The 23,474-nt window shown below is 34.6% G+C and overlaps 1 protein-coding gene across 4 annotated transcripts in view; it reads left to right on the forward strand.

Annotated features, from left to right (window-relative positions):
• The window catches only part of AP3B1 (adaptor related protein complex 3 subunit beta 1), a 143,879-nt gene that overhangs the window by 49,459 nt on the left and 70,946 nt on the right, over window positions 1-23,474 (forward strand). For all 4 annotated transcript variants that reach the window (XM_085322106.1, XM_085322107.1, XM_085322105.1 and 1 more), the window contains exons 8-14: window positions 4,786-4,950; window positions 7,148-7,245; window positions 9,688-9,742; window positions 9,822-9,893; window positions 12,400-12,462; window positions 13,381-13,513; window positions 17,784-17,893. In XM_085322106.1, coding sequence (XP_085178232.1) covers window positions 4,786-4,950; window positions 7,148-7,245; window positions 9,688-9,742; window positions 9,822-9,893; window positions 12,400-12,462; window positions 13,381-13,513; window positions 17,784-17,893 — 696 coding nt within the window. The remainder of the gene's footprint in view (window positions 1-4,785; window positions 4,951-7,147; window positions 7,246-9,687; window positions 9,743-9,821; window positions 9,894-12,399; window positions 12,463-13,380; window positions 13,514-17,783; window positions 17,894-23,474) is intronic.

Genomic DNA, 23,474 nt, shown 5'->3' on the forward strand with positions numbered 1-23,474 from the left:
CCATTGCTTTCCTTCAGTTGTTCCAGTGATCCTATGACCAAAGCATGAGTCAAGTCATTTTACTGATCCAGGTGAAAATAAAACCTGCTTTTTTAAAAAAAAACAAAAACAAAAACAAAAAAAAAACACTTTAATGGTATGATTAGTCTTAAATCAGCTGTGGAAACTGCATCTGAAGTGATTAAAAGGACAAGAGAAAACATTGGAACATTTGATCTTCTTAAACTCTCACGCTGCCACTTCTCTGCTGGAAAGTGTCAAAGCCCCCACCCATGCGTGAGCATTATACAGACAGGCCATCCATTTCTTACTGATACATGTGGCAGGTAGTTTCCTACTGAGCTTTTTGCCGTGCCCTTCAGCATCTTGCTGTTGTACCAATACAGACAGTGACATTTCAGTGGTGTCTAGTGCTGTGGCTTCCCTTGTTTTAGGGCAAAGCAAGACCAGGGGAATTCAGCTAGCTTCAAGATGATGGTGGTTTTTATTATTTTATTTTATTTTGCTTGATGGTGTGGGTTGTTGGCTACACTCTGTGCCTCAATCGACTCAACAGGACCATCTCTTGAAGGGTTTGGATTTAGGTTTTCTGGTTACAAGACTCTGAACTGCTGAACAGAATACTAGTACAGACTGCTGTCAATAAATAAGCTTGGCTGTGATAGCAGAAATTATAAATGTAGTTTTGTCAATGCTGCAATGTTTTTCTTCTTTTAGCAGTGGGCATACTCAGCAGTTTAGGCTGAGTCTTAAGGTGACTAGTGATTGAATGTTTTCACACTTCTTGATAACTGATCTCTGTATCTGTGTCTGGGATAATTAATAGATTTTGAAAGAACAAGTCTTACACACCAAGATGCCTACAGGTTTTTAATCCTTCAGTCTCCTAGCTCTTTTATGTAATACTTTATTTTCATTTCCACGATTTCCAAATCTTACAGTATTACATATCCTCTGTGTCCTAGTAAGGTCCTGCGTCCTAGTAAGGCCTGATTTTGTGATTCTGTCCTTGTGTGACTACAAATTCTCGTTAGGTTGGACTTCATGAGTTTGATCTCAATGAATTTCAGTTCACTGAACTTATTTGCCTGTGTGGTGTCGTCATATTATTTCATAAAATTTCAACAGACTTGAGAAAAGAGTATTCTAAGCCCAGAATAARTACATGACTATCAGAAGAGATCATACTAATACTGCTACTGTGGGAATATGTAGAAAGTGGAACACTATAAAGATTATAGTAGGTTTTAAATGAAAAGATTTTGTAAGAGGCATAAGTTGCTTTGTAATTATTAGGAACTTTGCTTCAAACATTTCTAACAATGTTTCTTTAAAAAAAAAAAAAAAGTGTTAAAAAACAAATGTGTGCGCTCCAGCTGCTTCGTAATAACAGTGATTAATGAGTTAAATACTCTTTCCAGCTCTGACTTTGAGCTTACTGATATGTCTGCCTGTTAGCAATCAAGGCAGTGATATTGAAGATCRAATCAATGAAGATCGAATTATCCTCCTTCTGTTAGAGTAGCCTTCAGTGCAGGGTTCAGATGCCTTGGGATCAGGAATCTTGTTTTGAAGTTGCCTCTCCTGTAGATAAAGGGAAGGATTTAGTTACCAATATTCTTGATTTAGCATCTTGAGTTTTTAATTTAAAAGGATAACTRCTCAGAGATGGATGGACAGAGAATTAAGTAAACTAAATCACTTTCGTTACTGTTGCATAAGAAATCTAGGAGATAAATACTTGTAAAGGCTTCTGTTTAAAAAAAAAAAAAAGAGAGAGAGAGAGAGAAAAGAAAAAGAAACCCGAGAGGAAATGTGAAGGGAAATTTATTTTTTTCAGTATCTTTTCAAATTTTAGTAAGTACAGAATARAATGACAAATTTGACACTTACTACCTCTTTCCTCCTATCTTGCCTCCCTTGCTTCTTCTACTGAAGATATTTCAAAGGCTTTTTCACTACCTATGGGTCTTAGACTAAGGCACAGCTAGTTTTCTGAAGACTTATTAGAATAAGTCTTATTTTCATACCTAGCTATTYGCTTTCCCATTCACTTTTGATCTCTTTGCTAACTCAGCTAGAATTAAAAAGATGTATAGGGTTGGATAATCCTTGAAATAGCTGGACAGAGGCTTGGAGACTGACAGGCAGAGCTATTGTTATACTTGGTGCTTGGTAGCAGCTAGTTAATGGTAGTGTGAATAGTTCCAGCTAGCCCCAGTAATGCTTTGTCTCTCTGTTGGGTATTCTGGTGACAAGGTTAAATGGAAGGATTTGAGGCTAGCGGCATACTTTAATATAACAGGCTTCAGTAGTCTACTGCTTATGGGGAAAAAAAACACTTGTTTTTGTAATGTTGTGTTCTGCATTTCGGTAATCCCAGCTTTAGTTATTTTTTATATAAATTTTAAATGCRTTTAAGAATGTCTAAGCAGAAATAATTGAACCTACTGCTGTAAAAACTATTTTYTCCTAGATGTGATTATCTGTATTCTAGTTGACAGCCTGCCTACTATTGTGCTAACATCATTAGTCTTGTAGCCCTTTATGTACTGGGGCATGCTCCAAGTCTCTTCCATCCCCCATCCTGATTGTGCTGTTAAACCTAAAGAGGGCAAATTCTGCCTTTTCTCCTAGTTCTCAAATGCTGGGCTGATAAGTGCCGTTACTTTCAATTTAGCTGTGCTGCACCTATTTTCTTGAATCTCAGGTTCTCTTACTATTTTTGGATTCCTGCTAGGCCTGTAGAAGAGGCCTCTTAATTCTGTTGTATTTATTTACAAATACAGCCACCGTTGTGGAAATTACCTTTATCAGAAGAGTGAGATCTTTGCTCTTATAGGCAATCCTTCTATCAAAGTAATCCATAAAAACCACCAACCACTTTCATCTGTTTTCCTYGCTCATACCCCACACCAATCTGTCACAAGAAATTAACTTTCCCTTTGTCTTACATAGAAACTGATTGTGATCATCCCTCATGTATGGCAATAGCTAATCACTTCAGAGAGAAAAACAGGCTACTTAGCTTTATTTTTATCTGGGTTCTGTTGCATGTGTATATACATTTACAGCCTTCCCTCTTACCCCTTTTCTTTGCAATTCACTTGACCTCAGGCTTTCAGTCACTGAGAAGAACCAAGGAACCTTTATTTCCATAAGTATGGTACACAAGGGGGCAAAATTTTGAGTGGGGCTGTCTCAATACTGATAACATAAAAGCACCCAAGCGTTCTTCTGTAAATGGGTATGTAGATGCTGCATTTCACAGTCAGATAACCTGTTTTTTCTCCAATGCTTTTCTTAGCGTATATGAAGCACGCGTTGCAGAACTCATTGCCATAACCTGCACTGGAGGTCATAAAACATATAGCCTTTTTTTAAAAAAAAAAAGAGTGTGGACTAAATAAGGAAATACCTTTTGGCAGCTATTGAACATGATAAATACAGAAGTGAACACTTCAGTCTAAGATGCAGGTTGCTGGAAAATGAAAAAATATACTAAAGCAACAGTAATTGTACTGCCCATCCAATGAGTTAACTTCTTCCTGAGCCATCATTGAAAATAAATAGAACAAAACAGAGCTTTCCAATGATCTATTATGTTGTTATGTTTTATAAACTTTCTCTGCTAAGTAAAGTGTTTTTCTTGAAAACTAGGTGAGTTTTGTAACCATAGAATAATTTAGATTGGAAGAGATGTCTGGAGGTTTTCTAATCCAGTTCTCTGCTCAAGGTAGGGCTAACTGCAGTGTTAGATTCGATTGTCCAGGGCCTTCTCGTTCAAGTTTTGAAACTTTTGAAGGATGGAGATGCCCACAGCCTCTTGGCAACCTTTTTCAGTGTTTGATCACTCTCATTGAATGGTCTTTTTCCCAGTAGCTGGCTGGAAATTCCCTTGTAGCAACTTGTCTCCTTTGCCTCCCATCCTTTAATTATGCACCTCTGGGAATACCTGACTCTTCTCCATAAATGCTTTTTAAAAACATGAAATGTATTAATAACTTTTTTTAACAAACAGATTGCTTTTTGCCAGCCCTAAAGCCATGATCTTTGATCAGACTGACTTCTAGGCCCACCTGCAGAAAAACAATAAGAAATCCTTCATAATCTTCAGATAGATATCTATCTAAAACTGCAAGTGATGATCTCTATATTCTCCGGCCTGACAGCTATGTATGAAGCCTGTGAATATTAGCAATTTGGTTAACCAAAATATTTTTCTCTGTACTTTGTTACTTACTTTTGAGGAAAAAGTATCTCAAACTGTTAACAAGTCTAATGAACATCAAGGAAAGCCAGGATCAGGATATATAACCTTCCAGTTTCCTAAAGACCTGTCCTTTGCTTAAGTTTGCTTAACTGTCCTAATTTGCTGTTTTTATGGATAGTTTATATATTGCTAGACAATGCAGGTGATTTGTGCAGTCTTCAAAGCAGAGGGAATTTTAAAGAACTGACATTTTCCAGAAATGAATATTAGATTATAGGCTCTAAGTCCAAAAGGGACTGATATTTTCATCTGATTAGATTTACAAAATATTTAAAAAGGCATTTCATTTAATAGTTGATCTTACCTACTGGGAAATTTTGCATATATAAAGCTTTTTAAAATATTGATACATTTATTGCTTTCAGCAGACTAGGGTAGAAAAGACAACAGCTGGTTTAAAAAAGTGCAAAACTCTTGTATGAAATTGTTTTGTGTGTGTGATATTTTTAAATCACTAAAACTGGTTGATTCAAATATTCTGTATGTTTTTTGTCATTTTTGCCTTTTGGTAGGATGATGATGATGTTGTGGAAGAATATAATGAAAATAATTTCTATGAATCCGACGAAGAACAGAAAGAAAAGGATCAGAAAGTGAAGAAAACCTATGTTATGGACCCAGACCACCGACTTCTGTTACGGAATACAAAGCCCTTGCTTCAAAGCCGAAATGCTGCTGTATGAAAAAATTCCTTTTTGATAAGAAGTTGAACTGCTAAGTATCTATGCTTCTAGAAAATGCAAAAAATTTAGAAAAAAGTCTATAGCTCCTTAATGTGGCAGCATTGTGTAGTAACTGTTAYAAGAAAACTCTGGTGGTTCTTTTCTTTTCTACTAAATGCAACTTTTTTTTTCAAATTAACTGAGCTTCTGAGTAAAACACCTGAACTGATTGTGCTTTATGCTCCAGGTGTTAAGAACAAATGAGGTATTTGAGGTATTTGAGTCTGACTTCTGTAGCATGTGGTAACCATACCATAGCTAGCTGTTAATGCTTAAGTTTTCAGCAGCTAGGATGACACAAATGCTGTCAGTTTTGACAATAGAAACCATTGTGTGCCTGAACTCTTTGTGAATCCCAGCCTGATTCTTAGTGTTGATATCTTGGCAGGATTTCAGGATAGATACGACATCCTKAGTATAGTGTGTTCTACACTATTTCCAGGAGACTTTAATATGTAGGTAAATTTTTAGTACCAGAGAGTCATGCTGATAGGTGGTTATTGTGGCATTTCTCAGGCCACAGAACTTTATTTCTAACCTCAGTCTGTAACAGTACTTGACTAGATATTTTCTGAAAAGACTTCAGTGACAGTGAATCCAACATATTCCTACACAAAATGTTCTCATAGCTGAACTTAAAATTCAGTCCAGAGGGAGGGTACTTATTTTTTTTTTTTTTAGTTTTTTAATCATCTTACGCATCTGTTTAAGTTAAGGTCTTATAAGACTTTACAAGAACAATTAGTGAATAGTGTTCAAGCCACTCTTAACCTGCTTTTGAYGAGCTAAATGAATCAGGTTTTGTTTCATCATGTGAAACATTTCTAGACTGTGATTAACTTGTAGGTCTTATCAAAACCGTTTCTGATCTGTCAGTAAATTTGAGAAACAAATTAGTTTTTCCCAAAACAATTATATTATAGCACATTTCTATGCCTAAACCACTGTTCAAGATCTATTCATCATCTCCTGCAAACAACAGTTATGTTAGATATCTTTGCCCTCACACTGCATTGAGAGTGCTGTTTCAGTTGCTCATCTTTCTCATTCTGTAAATCACTTCCTTTGTATCTCTTAAGTATGATATTGATTCCCACACTTATGATTTTRAACTTTCCAGTATTAGAGTGTTTAAGTGTGATTTGTCAAGTGAAATCATGCTGCTTTGAATTGCTGTTATTACACCAATTTTTGTACCATTCACAGAATTTACCAGCAGTGATATTAATTGCTTTTGCTGTGACCTTAGCTTTTGTCAATAATATCGCTGTAGTATTATGCTAAMAAAAAAAAAATCTGCTATTTTTGTTTTCAAATGCTTTTCATCAGTTAGTATTCATTTTTTAAAAAACACTTTTTGTTTAATTTGTATATAAGATGTAGCATACCAAGTCATCTGTCATAATGGTGTCTTTACTTTGATTCTCCTTTTTGTGACTTGTTTAATTTAAATTGAAAGGTGACCATGACAATATTGCAGGGAAGGTTATGGTATAACTAGCATAAAGTTCTTCATTTGTCTTTTGCCTAGAAGAAAAAGTTGAAAAGCAATTTAAAATCCATAATTTTTATTATACCTCACACTCTTCTACTTTTTACTACTTTGGATGCTAATATATAGCCCTATAATTTTTACTTTTTGTTATTTTTAGACTTTAGAAGTTGCCAGTACATGCAGCTGTCATTATAAATTGCATAATAGAGTAATAGACAGAGGTTTTTAGTGGAAACTGAAGAACATGTAATACTGAACCTGTAGTTAATAAAAGCACAARCTTTACAGAAGTTTTAAAAACAGTATTTCCTCATTAATTTGTAACATTAGCAGTACTGGCGTATGAAGGATGATATTAGTATGATTATAATACAAGTTATTTATTACTGTCTCTGTCCCTCTCTATATTATGTCATATAATAGTTATTGATAGGAATGAGAGTCACCCGTTAGCTTGGATTTTAGAAATAAAAGCATCTTTCTGCTGRTATCCTTCTTCCCTCTGCTGCTCTGCTYTGTTGATTTCAAAAAACATGAGTATGTGATTTCCTTTCTGAAGAAGAGTGACTTGGTGGTTCTGAAGTTTTGAGGCAAATATTTAAAATATATACATAGCTATTTTGAGTTAACAGGCCATTCTRATTGTTCTTTTTTTAGGTGGTGATGGCAGTTGCACAGCTTTATTGGCATTTGGCACCAAAATCTGAAGCTAGCATTGTTTCTAAATCATTAGTACGTTTACTCCATAGCAATAGGTAAGTCATGTCCTTTCTTTGAATTGCTATCTGTACTTTTTTGTGATAGTTTTTCATACCTGCTTGTTCAGATTTAGTGCCATTTACCTTTYGATCTCTTCAACTATAGCACTATTAGAGTTTTGTTTTAAAATTGTCCTGTAACATTCGTATTTATTCAACAAATAAAAATTCTTGTAAGTAATTCCATCATTTTCAATATTGTATTCCTACCRTACGCATTTCATTCTTAATTATCACTTTTATTCTGAGAAAAATCATGGTTGACTAGTTAGTATACAAATAGAGACAGTACAAACTAGTTAGCTTGKTTCCTTGATTTTGTTTAATTATTGGAAATTTAATTGTGTTATGGTTCCTTACTGTCCTGCTAGGCACTAAGGAARTCTTCCAATAAATTTATTCTTGTCCCTTTCTGTGTATTGATGGCTGTTTCTCTGCCAACAACAGAAATGGATGTTTTAAAATTGGCAGTAGATGCTACTAAATCCCATATGTTTACTTAATCCTCAGACAGTGGTTTTAAAGAATTAGTTTGTGTTTCGTTCAGTCTCGCTGAGTTTGATTTGACCGTCTTTGGTGTGACGTTGTCATACTTTACCATCAAGGGTCTCATTTATTTATGCTTCATAAAGTTGATAATACTCTGAAGAGATTTGGTGATTGATAGTATAGGCGCCTTATATCAATACTTATGTAACCTTTTCTCACCTAGTTTTTAGATTTTTAGCTTGCACGTGTCTGTTTGAAAAACCTAGAAGGTTTGATAAAAAGTTATTTTGAAAAGATCTTAGTATTTCAATTCCTAACTAAATATGGTGGTCTTGGATAGAATTTAGCTATGAAAATGACTTATTTAAAAAAAATAAGTAGCATCAAACAGGAAAAAAACTTAAAAAGAAAGTCAATGTGGTTGTGTCTGACAAGATTACTTAGTTTAAATTTTGCATGCCCAGTCACCACAGAACTGTTTCTTTATAAACTCCTTRAGCTCACCATTGGCTAATGTATTGATCATTTAAAAGACTTTTAAGGRAAAATATGGCTTCTTAGAGTATTCATGTTTTTATTTCAGATAAAAATGAATTGTCCTTATTTTTATGTATTTGGTTTTATAGTACAGGATGCTTCCAATTCTCTTTATGCAAAGGTAGATAGAATAGCTAAAGCAGTTTAGCATGTTTACAGATAGTGTGTAGAACCAAACTCATGTTTACAGGCTGAAAGGCTTCTTTTTGCAGATTGTTTACTCCTCATGCTTATATCTGGATTTCTTCAGATAGGAAGCCATTTTCTGTCTTTGCTATATCTCAACTTTTTAGTGAAAAAAGGCACTAGTCTTCTGACTTTTATATATTGTATGGCTTGTCTGTTCTCTGTAGCCAGTCTGCATGAAAAACTTACCAGTAAAGACCCACTTTGAAACAGACATTTTGTTGTTCACCCTTTAAGATATATGTTTATGACCCTTAAATTAACATCAAATACATTGTAATCTAGTGAGGGCTAAAGTGCCTGGAAGAGCATTTCATAGCGATTTCCAGTCTTGGTTCATCATGCATGGCTGTCTGTTTCTATATACTTATGTAAGAATTACACAAAAATAGGTTTAAAGAATACTGGGTACTTCTGTATTATTACATTGCTTTACAAGCARCAGCTATAATTACCACAGGTCTATTCTATAGTTTTGAATAGGAGGAGAAAACAGACAAATCATCTCTTCAATTAACATGTGATTTGCATCATGAAATAATTTGAGGACCTGTGGTTCAGAAAATTTGACTATAACTACTGTAATTACTTAGGCTTTAAACAATTGGTTGACTTGCCTGTAATGCTATAGTGCTACTTTTTAATAGATGCATGAACCTATCTATATACTGCAAGTCACAGGAGAGCTTGACCTTTCTTGAGAGTTATAATCAAAAAAATTCTTTCAAGACCCAAAAAAGCCAAACTAATTCTTGGTAGCAGTGYGAATATTAGGTGTTAATTACCTAATGCAACAATTTCTACACTACAGATAACGTCTGTGCGTTTTCATTCTCATTTATGTCATCCTGAAACATTTAAATTTCAAAATGATGCAAAAAGAGTAAGTTATGAGCTGCATCTGGAGAAGCCAATGTGCGTATTTTTTAAATGAATATTTAATTTTTAGTTTAAACAAAGATACTCCAAGAATCGTTGCACGATTACGTAGGTGTTAGGAATGTTTTTTGTATGTTTTTAAGAACAACAGCCTGGTTTTTATGTTGCATCTTGCTGTGAAGGTGATGACAACTTGTGACAATTGGCACTAAACTTTCTTTTTTTTCCTGTGTTTGTGCCAAATCAAATGTACTTTGGGCTCAAGTAGAATTGGTCTGTGTTTGCTATGGTGCATTGTTCTATCTGTAATTTTGTAGAATAACTCTTGTTTTTCTTTTCAAATTCTAGGGAGGTGCAGTATATTGTTCTGCAAAATATTGCCACTATGTCAATTCAGAGAAAGGTATAGCTTCTTTGGAATTTTCTAAACTACATTTTATATTAAACACAGGCAAGCTACTTATTTAAGTTCTGTTTTTCAGGGCATGTTTGAACCTTATCTGAAGAGTTTCTATGTTAGATCAACTGATCCAACAATGATCAAAACACTGAAGGTGAGTTTAAAAGAAAATTGATCTGCATACCGCTGGAGAAATCACTGTTTGCAACAGGAAGGTAACATTTTCTTGCACTGCTATGACACATTCTGTTCTGTTGCTTTTTCATTAAGAAGTGTAGCATTGTGGCTTTTAGATAAGCCCACAAGGGTCCTTCAGGCTTGTCAGACTGTCTAGAAATTTCTCTTGATATCAGGTTATAGATGACAGATGAACTGTGTTTTCCACTTAAGTTTTTGATATTTTCAGTGATAAGAGCATTACTATTCCTTTTGATCTAATCTGCCATTCAAACATTTAGAGCTAGGCTGTTTTCATAAGAGAAAAATCTCAATTGAAGACAAATGACGTCTCAGTCTTTGATACTGTTTTCTTAAAAGGCGAGTTTAAGTATGTTTCAGCAAACAAAGCAGGAATCAAATGCAGGACAATGCAAGAGTCCCAAGTCCTCTTTCAAGTCAGCATTTATGACTGGAGAAAGTACTTCAGGCTTTTCTCAAAGCCATATCTCAATGTTTGTTTTGGGCTGTTGTTTTCGAGAAGACATGAAGTCCTTGAGAAAACAATAGTCAAAAAGCAGTCTGCTATTGCATGTGTTTTTCACTTGTCTTTGCTTTCTGGATTGTCATGGGCACTTGTGGTTAGGAGTGAAAGGTACAAGTTTATTAAACTTGATTTTTTTTTCTTATTATTAATTTACATGCATTTGCACACTCATTGCATGTGCAAAGTGGTGCAGTTTAAGCTAGCTATACACAACCTGTGTGTATTAGTCCAGTGTTACATCTAAGGAATTTTGAGACATAAGCAGATAAAAGGATCTTTCTCAAATTTAACGATTATGAAAGCTGATGGGAATACTGGTAAGACTTGCTGTTCTTCAGGAAAAATCACTGACATTTGAACTCCTGAAATAATTGAAAGTTGATATCAGTTAGTTAGGGAATTTAAATATAATACAACAGTGAAAGTCCAGACAAGTAGAAATAGTACTCCTTTTTTATCATCCTGCCTCAGTTCTCTCTTGATGACTGAACAGTTTCAGTCTACCTATGATTTTACATATTTGAGAAAATGTAGTGCTTTTCTGTGCTCTTTTTTAGTTCTACACTGTGTACTTTAAGACAGGGGGACCAGACCTACGGCAGTATTTAAGATTTAGGGACACTTCTGAACTCATCTGGTTCACTGTTAATTGCTGTCTTGCTCTTTTCCTTTCCAAACCCCAGTTTGCTTTTCTGACTCCTGCTTAGCATTGGGCTTATTTTCAAGATATTTTCTGTTTTAACCACAAATTCTCTTTTAAGATGAATAGTAATCAGCTCAGCACCCATCATTTTCTAAGCACAATTAGGGTGTCATTCCTTACACCACTTTACAGTTGAGTTGAGTTGCAATTTCTTTGACTTCATCTAATATTTTAAGATTTTAGTAGCTCTTCTAAGTTCAACCTTTTGTCTTCATTTCTCTGAAAACCTTAGCATCAGCAGGAAATTGTTATCTGCCTTCTCTTCCCTTTCACAGTTTGTGTGAATTTGTAGAAAAGCAAGATCAACAAGGGTATTTTGGGGATTCCATTGATAAAACTTCCTGAATTGCAAATCCAGTCATTTAGTCCTGCTCATTCTTCTCTCTTTTTGTCCATTTCTTATTCTATGCCAGCTACATYTATTTATGACTATTTGGTGAGAGGTCTTCTTAAATGGCTTGTGAAATACAGGTGGACTGTATCAATTAAATCTCCTTACCTGTGTGCAGCTTGCACTCTCTCTCATGCGCTCTCTCTTGCGCTCTCTCTCCTCAGACCACAGAGATTTGAGAGACATGTCTTCCCTTTACAGAGTTATSATTTTCTTCAGTTTACCTCAGTCAAATTGCTTTGTAATTCTTTCTTCTTCAAAATTAAAGCAGCTTGGAAGCATAGCATCTTAGTGTATGCCCAATGTTGTACATCCTCCTCCTCTTCACCAGGAATTAGGAAGAGGCCTCTTTGGGTGCAGTGCTGTTAGTTTTGGATTAAGAGCCAAATGGTTTTGTTGAAGCAACTATCTCTTCCCTGATTTAAAGATCTCYTTTTCACAGTTCCTCTGAATATTATGAACATTTCATTTATATCTCTCCAGCTGCTGCTAAGCTTTCCATTATTTCTTCCTAATGTCACATGGCTTTATTAGCTATGCCCTCCCTGTATGTATCACATTGGAAACCATTTTCCAATTTCAAGTCTATTCAAAAAGCAACACAACACTGTAAAACTACAGCTCATAGAAGATGCATCACTGAATCTTAAGTGTGCTGTTTTGAAAACCTTGCATGTACTTGCATAGGGAATAYTCATCCTAATGTGATGCTACCATCAGTTTATACTGAAATCTGGTATACTCTATTAAATGCTAAGCAGTATTTCTAATAATATTATCTTTTACTTATGCACAATAATAAATGGTATATATGGTACTGTTAATATTTTAACTTTTTACTAAATACTTTTTTTCCCTTGTAGCTTGAAGTCTTGACAAATTTAGCAAATGAAGCCAACATATCGACTCTGCTACGAGAATTTCAGGTTTGTGGAGAAAATGTATTCTTCTTACATAAAATGCTTTCTACTGGCCAACTGCAGTTACTGGGTATTTCATCTAAACTCTAAGTCTTAAATTTTTCAAGTTAAAGTTTTTTCCGGGATGAAGTGTTCTCTGAATAGAAGTGTGAAGCAGTCCCGTATCATAATGGATAGTGGAGCTTTTTAATATGTGAAAAGAAGTTTCAATGTTTTGTTTCTAATTCTCCTTCCAGCTACAAGAAAGTGAGGGGAAAAAAAAACTCTGGCTGTTCCAATTTCTTTAAAACAAATCCTACCARCTTGAGTCACACTTTAAGACACTGGAAGATAGTATCTTAATTCTAGCAATATTTGCTCATTAGCATTTACTGCCAGAAYACTTTTCTGCAAGTCATGTGATGAATAAAATAGTATTGTCTGCCATATTTTCTCCGATACTTGTATATGCATCAGCAAGATGTTCTGCCTATATATGGTGAAACAGTGTTTGTCCTTCTTTCCTTCCTCTTTGCTTATGACATCTATTTTCATTGCTTTAGTTCTCTGGCTGGATTTCTCTGAAAGGTAGTGCTTATCAGGCAGGTAGCTTTTCACAGATGCTCCTGGTTAAATAAAGTGAAATCTCCCTGCGGAGAGAATGCATAAACTCCTCCAACCTTGCACTCAAACTAATTTCCATTTTGGGGTAGTTGCGCCTGTTCCAAGCACTCTCTAAATCAGAGGTTTCCATAGCCATTGGTGACTAAGGCTGTCAAGTTAATGTCTTCTAAAAGCGAAAATGAACAACAGAAAAGTGTAACTTCTAATGTACAATGTAGTTTTCTAATTTCAATTTACTGTATAGTACATTTATCAGGATAAGGGTAAGTCTTTTGTTGGAAGGACTACTATTTTGACTAATCAAAATCCTGTTTTCCTCAGACTTATGTGAAAAGCCAAGATAAACAGTTTGCTGCAGCAACAATTCAGGCTATAGGCAGATGTGCAACGAACATCACCGAAGTGACTGACACATGCCTTAATGGCCTAGTATGTTTGCTGTCCAACAGGGATGGTAAGCTAAAGAAGTTTGAAGCACTTGGAGATGTTCTCATAATCCATGATTACTTACTTTCCTTGTTTATTACAGAGATTAACTCCATATGGCCTACAATGATGTTTTTTCTCTGTTTGCTTTTTTTCTTAAAATCCTATAATTACAAAATTATGGTTTTGTGGTTATCATAGAGAATACTAGTAGAAGCCTTACTGATTTTATATGTACATACATACATATATATATACACACACACACATATATATATACACATGCTTTATATTTATGCATATACTTTATATAAAGGTGTATATATATATATCAAAGTGTGTGTATATATATATGTATATATATACACACACACACACACACATATATATGTATTTAGTTGCATCAAAACAGTTAGCCTGTAGAGGGTGCTGAAAGCTTGGAATGGCTTTTTCTTTTTTTTTTCTTTTTCTTTTTTCCTTTTTTCTTTTCCAGTTAGGCATTGATATACATATTAAATAGTTTTAGGATAAACAGCTCCTAACTTAGCTTGATCTTGTAATACAGCCTTATGTTGTTTTTATTTGGTGAAATGTAATTGCAAGTTACTAAAGAACACAACAAGGAGCAGATAAAGCCAAATAGTATATAGTAGCACTGTAAATGAACATCTGRTAATGTTATATATCCATACTAGTTAACAAATGTTGTGCAGAAGGAAGTCAATGAAAGAATCAAAAGACTTTTATAAAACTTACRATGTACATGAATATGGTTAAATCATGAGAAGTAGACACAGGTGTAATTAAACAGAATAAAGTCAGGAAGGAGAAGCAGCATGCAATATTATCCCAAATGTTTAAACACAGGTCCTAATAGTTAATATTTTGAATTTATATCCAATTTTTTAACTGATGATGACCAGATTGTATAAAGTTTTCAAGCAGAAGTTTTAATTAGCCAAGGTTCTTGACTCTCCTATTCTTTTGGGAAAACTATAGTAAAAACTTGTTCCTTATATGGTTAAAAATATTACTCTTATTGCYAAGATAAATATTTTTATATCTACTGTACACTCATTTGCTCATCAAGTAGTACTTCCTTAGCTTACAGRTCTTCTTCCCATACCACTTGGGGTTTTTACCGTACTAGTGTGTTTATATTTCTTGTAAAATATCCCCACTTTTCCAGTTTGGTTGATTAGCTTGGGTAAACATTTTTTTTCTTTTGTACAATTATTTTCCATTTCTTTATAGCTCCAATAGCATTTCCAGTTGGATTTTTCTCTTTGCGGGAGGAGGGAACATGCAGATAACACTAGATGAGGTCTACTYAAAGCTTTGTAAAGCAGCACTATCTTCTCTGTATCTACTGCAAATAGTACTGGTAATAGTAAGAACATCTTTAACAGGGACAGGACTTTGGTAGGGTGTAATCTTCCTGTGACCCACTGATAACACCCAGATCTTTCTTACTTTGTTACCTGTAAGTTACGAGTCCTTCTTCTCTCCCCTATCAACTTGTAAAAGAAATTTTTATGAAGTGTCAGTACATTGTTTGGTAGCTTTTAAGCTATGTAACTTTAATTTTCTACTACCACAGACCTTATGATCCATTTATGCACTAAGGCCGAATTGGTAAGTCCAGCAGTTCTAAGGTTACTGGAAGTGGAGTTGGCCCAGACTTCCCTTCACCGTTTTGTTATTATGGGGATTTCAGAAAAGAGGCAACCAAACTAGTTCTGTCAAATGAAAACAGAATCCTGAAGAACTAGCTGGTGGCAAAACCATGCTTCCCATTCTGTGCCCTTCTAGAAAGGCCTTTATTGGAGAAGCAAGCCAGTGTTCAGGTGTACCATGGATCTCACGTGAGACCTGTGCCAGCAATCTTTCTGCACCTTGGGTGCTGGGAGGCAGAGTGCAGTTACAAAGAGCCGTCTCTTGAGGAGTCTGCTAGGTCAGCTGGGATAACTCTTCACGGAGCTCTTTGGGATTCTCATCATTGAACTTTCTACTTCCTGTATGTCGTGTGGAGCTTTTGTGATTTATGTGGGTTTTTTAATGCTTTTAGGCTTCAGTTTCCCCAAACAACAGAAAGATGACTTTAAAAAAGCACTCTTAAAAGTGTAAATAAAATTTCAAGAGCAATTCCCCTTTTCCCCAGCCTTGTTCATGTTGAGGGCTGAGAATTGTTTTCCTTCCTCATCTGCCAAAGGAAGCACAGAAAGAAAAGTTATTTTTGTAACATTTGTCATTTGRCTGATGTATTTCTTTTAAACAATTGCCTCAATAATTTGAGCTGACTGCTGGTCACACTAAGATGACATAGAAGTTATTTTAGATGTAAGAAACAGATGGGATTATAGGAAGTCTCTTCTGTCCGTCTGGACGGCATGTACTAGAGATCTTGTAGGTTATTCTCAGATAGATGATGGGTTTTTTTTTCTGTTGAAAGTTGCACGAAGTTTATGAATAATAGAGAAAGTAAAAACAGTTGTACAAAGAATAGTTAAAACATTTTTTCCCTAACAAGCTATGCAAATTTTGTAGGTCCTGAAATTACTTGAACTGTTAATTCCTCTTAAGTAACTACCTATATACTATAATTACTGTTAGAATGAAGTGAAAGAAAACTAACTGTGTGTAATAGTCAGTATRTAGGTATTGATATGCTTTTGTGTGGATCAGGCTAGTTTGCTTGCTTACAGTTCTGATTCAGTTCTTTGGATTTACTCTAACAGATTGCATTAAAGTGGTTCTGAGGCAATACTTTGTACTTCACGTCTCRGTTTGTCATGGTCGGTTCTACAATGTCAGGAAGTGTTTTTAATGATGACTTCATGTCTACCTCAGTCTTCTTGGTTCTGTTTTATTTTGCTTAACCACTTAAGTACTACTTAAGTAGTATTGTAGAACTGTCAGTGATAGAAGCTCTCATCCCAGTGTTCCCTGCAACCAATATTCCAAGTTGTCGTTTTTAGAATGTGAGAATTTTCTTCTTATTTTAATAACTGGAAATAAGAAAATAGAAACAACACTGTCTAAGTAAAATTGGTCTGTAGGATTGCATAAGTCTTTGGGATATATGAAGTAGATATATTATGAAATTGATTTTCTCTCTCTAATTATACAATTTTAACCTTGCTTCAAGAAATTAGTCTAGACAAATGACTGAGATGTCATGTCAAATAAAGCTAAAGCTTAAACTCTTTAGAGGCTTAAGGCATAATGGTGCAGACGTGCAGCTTTTAAACAGAAATTCTCCATAAAGAAGTTTGCTTTCTATAAAACACAATAAAGATTTTAAAGATTTCTTCCCCCATGCCCTTCTTTTGAAACATTAGCTTGCTTGATGACTGAATGAATTGCAACTGAATGTTCTATGTATCAGGCTAACTCTTCAAATGTAAGCATACTTCTGTGATGCTTGAAAAAAGGTAGATACWTTTTTTTTCTTTGCTTTCAGCATTGATAGTTTAGGATAAGTAGTTATTCCCTTTTTGTAGTAGAAAAGAAATTAAAATTATATTAAACTCTTAGTCATCTTTTGTTTTGATTTCAATCTTGGCTATGTTTTTTTCCTTCATCTTTCCTTACAGCATGAGTTTACTCTTGCATAGAAGCACTAGTGGGTTTTTTTCAGCTTCAAAAATTACACATTTCATACAAGTTGATCAGACTGTGAATGTTACTTGTTACAGTAGTTGAGCACTCCAATGCATGACTTTGACATAAATCTTAGCGCAGCTTGCCTATTTAGTGCATTCAAATGAGGYTTCTAAAGATTAGATTACAGACCTGAGAGAGACCTTTTAGAAAGTGAAAAAGTGCAAAGGAAGTGCACAGCTATTTCTCTTGTTTAGGAATGAGCTGACCCTTTAACAGTGTATATTTCACTGAAAATTAAACAAGTGTTTGCACTTTTGATGCAGATACCAAATTATTCACAACCATACATAATCTTAGAGATACAAAACAGATTGCTATTSTGCAAAAAGGTTAATGTTTCAAAAAGCAAAAATAAAAATTGCAGCATTACAAAAACAATTCTAAAAAACTGTATTTAATAGGATGATATTTTCGTAATTAGAGCACTGCTTTTTTTTTTTGCTGCTCATAACTTGTATCCAGAAGTTGAACTTGTTTTACTTTATTAAGTAGTTTATATCTTTTTAAATAGAATTCAGTTCTGCAAAGCATATTTTGAAAACTGATAACATTTTAGAATCTATTATTTATGACTTTCTTTTGAATAAATGCTTTTAAGGGTAATAATTTGGGGGTATTTTTCTTTTAAACAGAAATTGTAGTTGCTGAAAGTGTTGTTGTCATTAAGAAATTGCTGCAAACCCAGCCAGCGCACCATGGTGAAATTATTAAACATATGGCCAAACTCTTGGATACCATAACAGTGAGTATTTGTGCACAATTCCTTATTCTCCTTGGTGACTGATTTAAAAAAAAAAAATTATCTCTGTCTAATTTGGACCATAAATGGAAATAGATGTATTAGGGAARTTGAATATAAGATTTTATTTTTTAATTTTTTATAAAATATCATTTTCGTGGAAGAGGAGGTAGAAGCTTTCAGATCAATTTATGTCTCAGATCTGCTGTTTTGAAAAGCTGTTTTGAAAGAGAACTGGAAACATGTGTTTTCTTGTACCATTAAACCAAGATGAAATGAAAGTTTAATCTTTAGAGCAAGGAGTGGTAAGTTGAAATGAAAATAAAAAGCGAACAGCTCTGAACTTAAGGTTTTTCAAATGTCTTCCTATGTGGATGYGCTTTTTTATTATTTTTTAATTTTTTTATTTTTTTTTTTATCTTTTTACCTCTCCACCAAGTCACATTACCTTTCTCCTGTGGTACCAAATACACTACTGTGGACATGTTACAGTSCTTCTTTTCCCACTTCTGTTTTCCAGATGTTTAAAGTTCTGTGACATTTAACATTAAAATTTGGGTTATTGTCTATTATCTATTGAAGTTTAGGTATGTCAATATTTACTACCCAAATTTTCCTCACAGATTAAGTTATTGATAAAATACTTAGTGTTGTATCCTAAATTATAGTGTAGTGCTGAATTAGTTACTGCATTATGCCTCAGAGGTGACAAAATCTGATGWTAGTAGACAGCTATAGATGCTCTAAATACAACTGTTCGGTTTGAAATAATTAATCACATTTGTTGACAATTGAGTAGTACGTAGCTTCTAAATTGTTGAATCTTCCATTTTCCGTAGTTGAATTTGGGAAAGTTTGGATATTAAAACAGAGGGCAAAAAGTCCATGCTTTCCAAATAGATTAAACAAATCTATCTTTGGCCATTAAAATGGATATTAAAATGGAGAACAAACTTGATAATTGATGTCAAGAAAATGTAATTCTACTGGATTGTTCATCTATATTTAAAGAGGCTCTAAGGCAGTGCAGGAAAGGTAGTGCTGCTWATTACATATCAAACAAGTATTGCCTGTTTTATAGTCACCTATGTTTTCAGAACAGAAATTGTAATATTTTGATTCATAATTATAATCTCATGAACGTATGTAATATTATTGTATACATCTTCTGGCACTTAACCAAATGAGTTTGTCGTTTTGCTTGCATGTATTTATTATACCATAGGAAATCAACATTTTTAAACAAATACTCTATTTAACATTTGGAAGGGCTTTGTAGCTAACGTTTATTTTATACAGTGAATTCCTCTGAGACAGCATTTCTTTGAATTGAAATTTAAAGAACCTACCTTATTCATCTATGCAAAACCATACCATTGTCTGTAAAGGACTTTTATATTTGGGTGTAGAAGAAGAAACAGGCAAATAAATTGCAGTATCACAGAATGGTTGAGGTTGGAGGGGACCTGTGGAGGTCGTCTAGTCCAGCCCTCCTGGCTCAAGCAGAGTCACCTAGAGCACGTTGCACACAGGACCCTATCCAGATGATAAATTATGATCTTAACTGAACTTGAAAGTAACCTAGGGACAGATAGATACTTTGTTCCTTTTTAAAATTGAATTGAATACTCTGTAAAATATGGCAGAAAAAATGATAGGAATAAAATTAAATAGAAAAGCATTTAATCAAGGTGAAAATCAGCCTTTGATTGTTCTACCATGTTTTAGTTCAGGTAAATGGTGAACTCTACTGATTTTGTTTATTTCAGGGGCTGCAAACCAGATGGAATATCAATTTTGGGTTGTTTCCTGAATTTGTTGCATTCCTGTTGTTTCACTTGTGTTAGTCTAAGAGTGTCAGTCTTAAATGAAGAGGTGCCTAATTGACTTTGTCTTTTATAGCAAATATTTCTTTCAGGTCATCCGGTCTGGAATTTACTCATTTTTTGGTAGATCCTCAGAAGCCATTTACAAAGGGACAGGATGGATAAATTAGTAGATATATCTGACCAACTATAAAAAATAAGTGAAAAGTTAGGAGGTTTGATTAAAAAACTACAGAGCTCTTTTAGACCATGTAAGATTGACTCTTACTTGCAGTAAAACTTAGGAGTAGGTCCATTGCCCTTTAATTGACATCTAGTATGTGTTCAAAACCAGTGCTTTTCTTTCTACCTTTCCTTTTTATTATTATTATTTGTGTGTCTATACTTCTACCTTGAGTGTGCCCAGGCAAAGATTTATGTTTTGGTTTTTATAGATCTTTATGTAGTACAGCATGAGCTAGCTCCTTTCTTCTGTGCACTTCACAGAATCATACAGAATCACAGAATGGTTGAGGTTGGAAGGGACCTCTGGAGATCATCTAGTCCAACCGCCCTGCTCAAGCAAGGTCACCTAGAGCATGTTAGACAGGGTTGCATCCAGGCGGGCTTTGAATATCTCCAGAGAAGGAGACTCCACAGCCTCTCTGGGCAACCTGTGCCAGTGCTCCGTCACCCTCACACTAACAGACACCTCACTTCAATAGCTGTAACTGAAAAATGATCTGTTAGTGTTCTGAAGATATTAAACAAGAGAACAATTGGATTTCTTTAAATCTGTACTTTAAAAAAAAAAACATGCAAAATGTTCCTGTTTTGATTGTTAATATATCAAGTTTATATATCGTTGTGGCTTACCATTTAATGACTTAGTAAATTGAGGGCCAGAAATCTAAGCAGTGCTAGTCTATGCTAGGTGTTCACTGAGGGAAGCTTAGTTTTATCTGTATTCTTCTTAGAGTGGCAGAGGTTTAAAAAATTATAGAAAAGGGGAGTTTATAGAAGGATTATACTGGTGCAGACCAAAAGTCCTTGTAATAGAACAGGCTTATCTTCAGCAGTGGTCACTAACTGGTGCTCTAGTTAATCCTAGTCTGGTTAATCTCTCCTCAGATTTCCTATCTCTAGTCATCCTGTTCCTCCTCCTCTGCTTCTTTTCTGATACTTCTGTACTTAGAACAGTCACAGTATGAAAGAGAAATTCTGTGCAGTGATGTAGTGATATTATTTGTTTTATATTACTTGTCTTGCTTTCCTGGTGTTGTTTGCCTTTTGACTTTTACTAAACATTGAGTTATATTTCCAGAGAATTGTTCATGATTCCAGGATATTTTCCCCCAGAAATAGTTCCCTAATCACTATAGATAGTATAGAGTTGTTGTTTTTTTTGAAGTTCTGGTATTAACATATGAAGTCCATCTGCATCACTTCTGCTTAATTCTCAAGTATCACTAGTAAGTAGTATTCAACTGTTCATGCTCTCTTTTAGTTTTGACTGCCCTGAATATTTATATCACCAAAGTTTGTGTCCTCACTAAATAGCCCTCTTGTAGGTATTTGCAAATTCGTTGAGCAGAATGTTTTCTCCTACTGATCCCCGTAGGACTTCTGATAATTGCTTTTCATTGTAACCATTTTTTTGTTTTTGTTTGGTTTTTTTTCCTAGTCCTCTTTTTCTAATTCATGGGAATGCCTTTCTACCACTAGAATGATTAGTTTTTCAAAGATAATGATGAGGAGCTCATCAAATGTGTGTCGTATAGTAAATGTGCTTCTAGAAAGATAAGAGTTTCAGAACTGCTTGGTCTTGATATGCCTGCACTCTCACAAACAAGATCTTAGATATTCAAATGTATATTTTGGGACAGTGATATTTCTTATTGACCTGACAAATCCAGTTTTATAAAAGCATAAATGCTTTAAAAGTTGCAGGAATACTTTACATTTATCAGTACAAGTAGCAAACAAACTTGATCCACTTCTGCAATACTAGTGCAGAACTACTGTTAGTTTTCCTCTGCTTGGTTGTGTTAGTCACACATGATGGCTTCAATATCAGTGTTTGATGCTTTGCAACTTCATAAGAAAATCTCTCTCTCTCAGAATACCTGTAATCCAGAGTTTGTCTAAGTGCAAAAACTTGCAGCTTTAATGTGAATTAAATTTTAAAGTGGATTAGTTATTATCTCTTATAGCACGAGTAAGTGGGTTTTTTCTTTTGCTGGCTGGTGAATTCTGGCATCCTCTTTTTTTCTTACAGAGGTATTTCTAGTTCCTTCTGGAATATGAGAGTATGAGCTAAGTCTGAAGTGCTGTCTGATTTAGAGATGGGGAGGAGCACTTTTAGGTGGGATTAGGACAGAATAAGGAGTTGCAAGTTTAGAGGAAGAATAAAATAGATGCACTTAAATTTAGAGAGATTAATGCCTGGAAAAAAAAAAAAACACTCACTGATGAAAGCAATTAGACTGTTAATTACTGGGAAAATGAGCTTTTGGTTGGGATTCTTATCACAAGAATAGGTGTTTGGGAGTTTTTGACACTCATTCCTCTGTCTGTTCGTCTAACAATAGCAAATCTAAGTTCTTCTCAACGATTTCTGTATAGATTCTGCTTTATCCTAATTTTCTGATATGGCAAGCTTCAGATTCTAGCCACATTTTTTTTCTGCTGTTCTAGGATATGCTTAATAATGCATCTTTAAATATTTAAATATAAAGATTTAATGAGTGTTTCTCTTATTTACTCATTTGAATATCAATATGATGAGAGAAACTGTTTCCTTTTTTTTTGAATATGTGGCCTTTGGGACATTGTACCCACAGACGTTGCATATTGAATTTGAAGCAAGTATTTAGCTTGAACAAAGCACAAATAAAAAAAGAAAACACTCTATTGGAGAGGGCAGTCATCAGTAGAGATCTCTTTTTTAAAAGAAATTTTGTGTGGAGTTTCAAATAATGGAGGAGTCCTTGAAAGATTTTACCATTTGAAAACAAAAAGTAGCACTTGTGTCTTACTCCTTTCTTGTGTGCTTTCTCTTCTTACCAACAGCCTGACATTTTACATCACTAACATCCCCTTTTCTGGTTTTGATTCCAAGTAAAATTTAAAAATTGATAGACGTGAATGTAGAAAATTAGATCTAATTTGTTACTTGTTTGAGTATCTACTTAATCTTTTAATGACAGAAGAATATAAATAGTATTGGTGATTTTAAGATTTACTTCAGTGTAGTATATTGTCTAATAAGGTTAGAGCTGAAGTACAACAGCGTTTGAATTGTGCTGCTTGCAGAATGATCTGTAAAATCGTTGCGGATGTCTTTCTCTGACTCCAGTGAGTAACTAGGATCTTATTTTGAGGGAGAGAGATGGGTGCATTTATTTATTTATTTATTTATTTTTCCTCCCCCTCCAGACAGGTAATGGGTTAAAATGGCAGTGGAAACTGCCTTCTGGTACTAAGGCTTGAAAAGTGCACTTAACCACTTGCTCAGGGAGTATAGAATAAAACATCAGGCAAAGTAATTTACAATCCTGTTTGCCTTTGAGGATAATGCAGAGTAGGGCTGCATAATGAAAGTATTATTTCCTGCATTTTTGTTGATTCAAGGTCCCTACTTACACTATACTGGAAAAGGCAATGGAGGCCTAGAAGTGGCTCATTTCTTGTTTGCTGTTTTGAATGCCCTGGAAACGACGGCAGCCACATCGTGCACTTGATATTACATGGTTGAGAACTGGGAAACTTGAACAGAG

Source organism: Rhea americana, unplaced genomic scaffold (assembly GCF_003343005.1).
Source record: "Rhea americana isolate MKP2758 unplaced genomic scaffold, rheAme1 scaffold_74, whole genome shotgun sequence".
Taxonomy (NCBI): Eukaryota; Metazoa; Chordata; class Aves; order Rheiformes; family Rheidae; genus Rhea; species Rhea americana.